The sequence below is a fragment of the Palaemon carinicauda genome, chromosome 26 (assembly GCF_036898095.1).
Source record: "Palaemon carinicauda isolate YSFRI2023 chromosome 26, ASM3689809v2, whole genome shotgun sequence".
Lineage (NCBI taxonomy): Eukaryota > Metazoa > Arthropoda > Malacostraca > Decapoda > Palaemonidae > Palaemon > Palaemon carinicauda.
This window is the reverse complement of record NC_090750.1, coordinates 68,514,945-68,517,444: the sequence shown is the minus strand read 5'-3', so window position 1 is coordinate 68,517,444 and position 2,500 is coordinate 68,514,945. Positions and strand designations below refer to the sequence as shown.

Here is a 2,500-nt window from a genome sequence, read left to right as displayed (position 1 = left end):
CAACTAGGGTTGTAGCTTAGCAGGTAATAATAATAATAATAATAATAATAATAATAATAATAATAATAATAATAATAATATCCTTCGCTCATGAGTCGAATGTGCCAGTCAATCCAAGACACCTCATACTTCCCCTCTTTCAGACTTCACTGGGACCTGACGACTGGCAAAAAGATCACCGATTACCTGGGTCATTCAGGAGACGTGGCTACCATGAGCCTCTCGCCCGACAGCAGCGTCTTCGTCACGGGCTCCGTCGACAGAACCATCAAGGTCTGGGACCTGAGGGACTCCAAGTCCTGCCAGCAGACTTTCTGGGGTCATAATTCCGATGTCAACTCTGTCTGCGTAAGTTTTAGAAAGAGATCGTTCTTGGTGTTGATTATCCATTAGTTATAAAACAGTTAGATGACAATCTATTCACGTAACTTGGCACAAATCAGTCCAGAAGTAACGGATACAAACTGGAAGGATAAAACACCACTCAATGTGGCAAATACTTGGAATAGACTTCCAGCAGATGTAGTAAACAGTTACATGATAAAAGAGTTCAAGAATATAATAGACAAGATTTTATTAAGAACACTAAATGGTCAAACTAAATCGTTCTACCAAAGAGCAAATGGAGTCTCCGCGGATGGACTAAAAAGTCTGAGACATCCGAAATCCTTGAAACTCCTATAGTCCATTTCTTTTAGCGAGGCATATTTGCACCGACTTGCAGCAGTGCCCTTTTAGCTCTGAAAAGTTTCCTGATCGCTGATTGGTTGGACAAGATAATTCTAACCAATCAGCGATCAGGAAACTTTTCCGAGCTAAAAGGGGACCGCTGCGAGTCGGTGCAATTCTGCCTCGCTAAAAGAAATGGACTATAGTAACTCACGCTAATGCTAACTCAAGTTTAATTTATGCCTTTTGCTTTATTTCAGAAGGGTTTATTTTGATATTACATAATCATATGAGTTTATAAGGTTACATATCTTTGTAATGACATAAGTAGTAACTACAGAAAATGAAGGTTTGGTAGCTATAGGGCATATTTTATTTCGGAATCGGTAAAATTCCACTAATTGGCATTCGGATAGATTTTTATTACAGGGAAATATAGTCTATTTTAGAATTTATTACTGTATTGGGGACGATAACTTCAATATGTCTGAGAGTTATGATAGATTTTCTGTAGTGAAACTCCCACTTATGCCTCGAACATGATCATTCTACAAAATGACATTGAAAATCTTGTTATATAAAACCAATTATCAGACATTTCCTCTGTCATCATATACGGGAATTTATTAAAAAGCATTGAATGTTAACCACTATAATTTTTTCGATAAGAGAGGTAATAAATTTCGTCTACATTCTAGAAATTTCAAAAACATCTAATTTAAAAACAATTATTTTCTCCTAAACCAAAAGTATTTAAACCGGAAATAATGAAAATATAATTTCCATTGTAATCTACTTGACCCCACCCACCAAAAGGGAATTTAGAAAGACTCATGGAAGAAAAAAGAGAGAGAGAGAGAGAGAGAGAGAGAGAGAGAGAGAGAGAGAGAGAGAGAGAGAGAGAGAGATGAACATGAAAATGCCTTTAATATTTGTATAAAATAACAACAGACATTTTAGAAAAGACTTCTTTAATGACGGAATCAGATAAGTGAATTAAGCCACCCGAGAATTAATTATATTTCATAATCTTTTGATTTTTTACTATATCTTTTGTGGGCTACACAAGGCACCAAAAGAGTTGGAAGACCCAGACCTACATGGCTGAGGACTATGAAGCGTGAAATAGATGACGAATGGAGAAGTATTGATTTAAAAGCTCAAGATAGAGACGACTGGCGAAATCTGACTGAGACCCTTTGCGTCAATAGGCGTAGGAGAAGATGATGACGATATCATTAGTGTATTTGTTGGCACAAGGGAGGATTTTGTTCAGGCTATGACTGATTAAAAGGAGAGGAAGTGTGATTTGTCTACTCTTCTCATCGTGTAAACTAATTAGTGACGATAGAAATCTTAAAGAAACGAATAAGATGGAAATCAAAGTAGAGAGAGAGAGAGAGAGTCAGCTGAGGTCGCTCTTTATCACCTTATCAAAACTAGTTACATGATTTGGATAATTATGAGAGAGAGAGAGAGAGAGAGAGAGAGAGAGAGAGAGAGAGAGAGAGAGAGAGAGAGAGAGAGAGAGAGAGAGAGAGAGAGAGAAGAGCTTCGAAAGTTTTGAGATATAAAGATAACAAGAAGACCGAATTTAATTACGAGGAAATATAAAAGTTGGGAATGAGTTATTATTATTATTATTATTATTATTATTATTATTATTATTATTAGGTAAGCTACAACCCTAGTTGGAAAAGCAAGATGCTATAAGCCCAAGGGATCCAACAGGGAAAGATAGCCTAGCGAGGAAGGGGAATCATGAAATAAATAAACGATATGAGAAATAATTAACAATTAATAAAAGATTTTAAAAACAGTAGCAACGTCA

General features: G+C 36.2%; 1 protein-coding gene across 2 annotated transcripts in view; it reads left to right on the top strand.

The window, feature by feature from the left end:
* The window catches only part of Gbeta76C (guanine nucleotide-binding protein subunit beta-2), a 98,979-nt gene that overhangs the window by 88,476 nt on the left and 8,003 nt on the right, over positions 1-2,500 (top strand). For both annotated transcript variants that reach the window (XM_068349717.1, XM_068349716.1), the window contains exon 6: positions 144-348. In XM_068349717.1, coding sequence (XP_068205818.1) covers positions 144-348 — 205 coding nt within the window. The remainder of the gene's footprint in view (positions 1-143; positions 349-2,500) is intronic.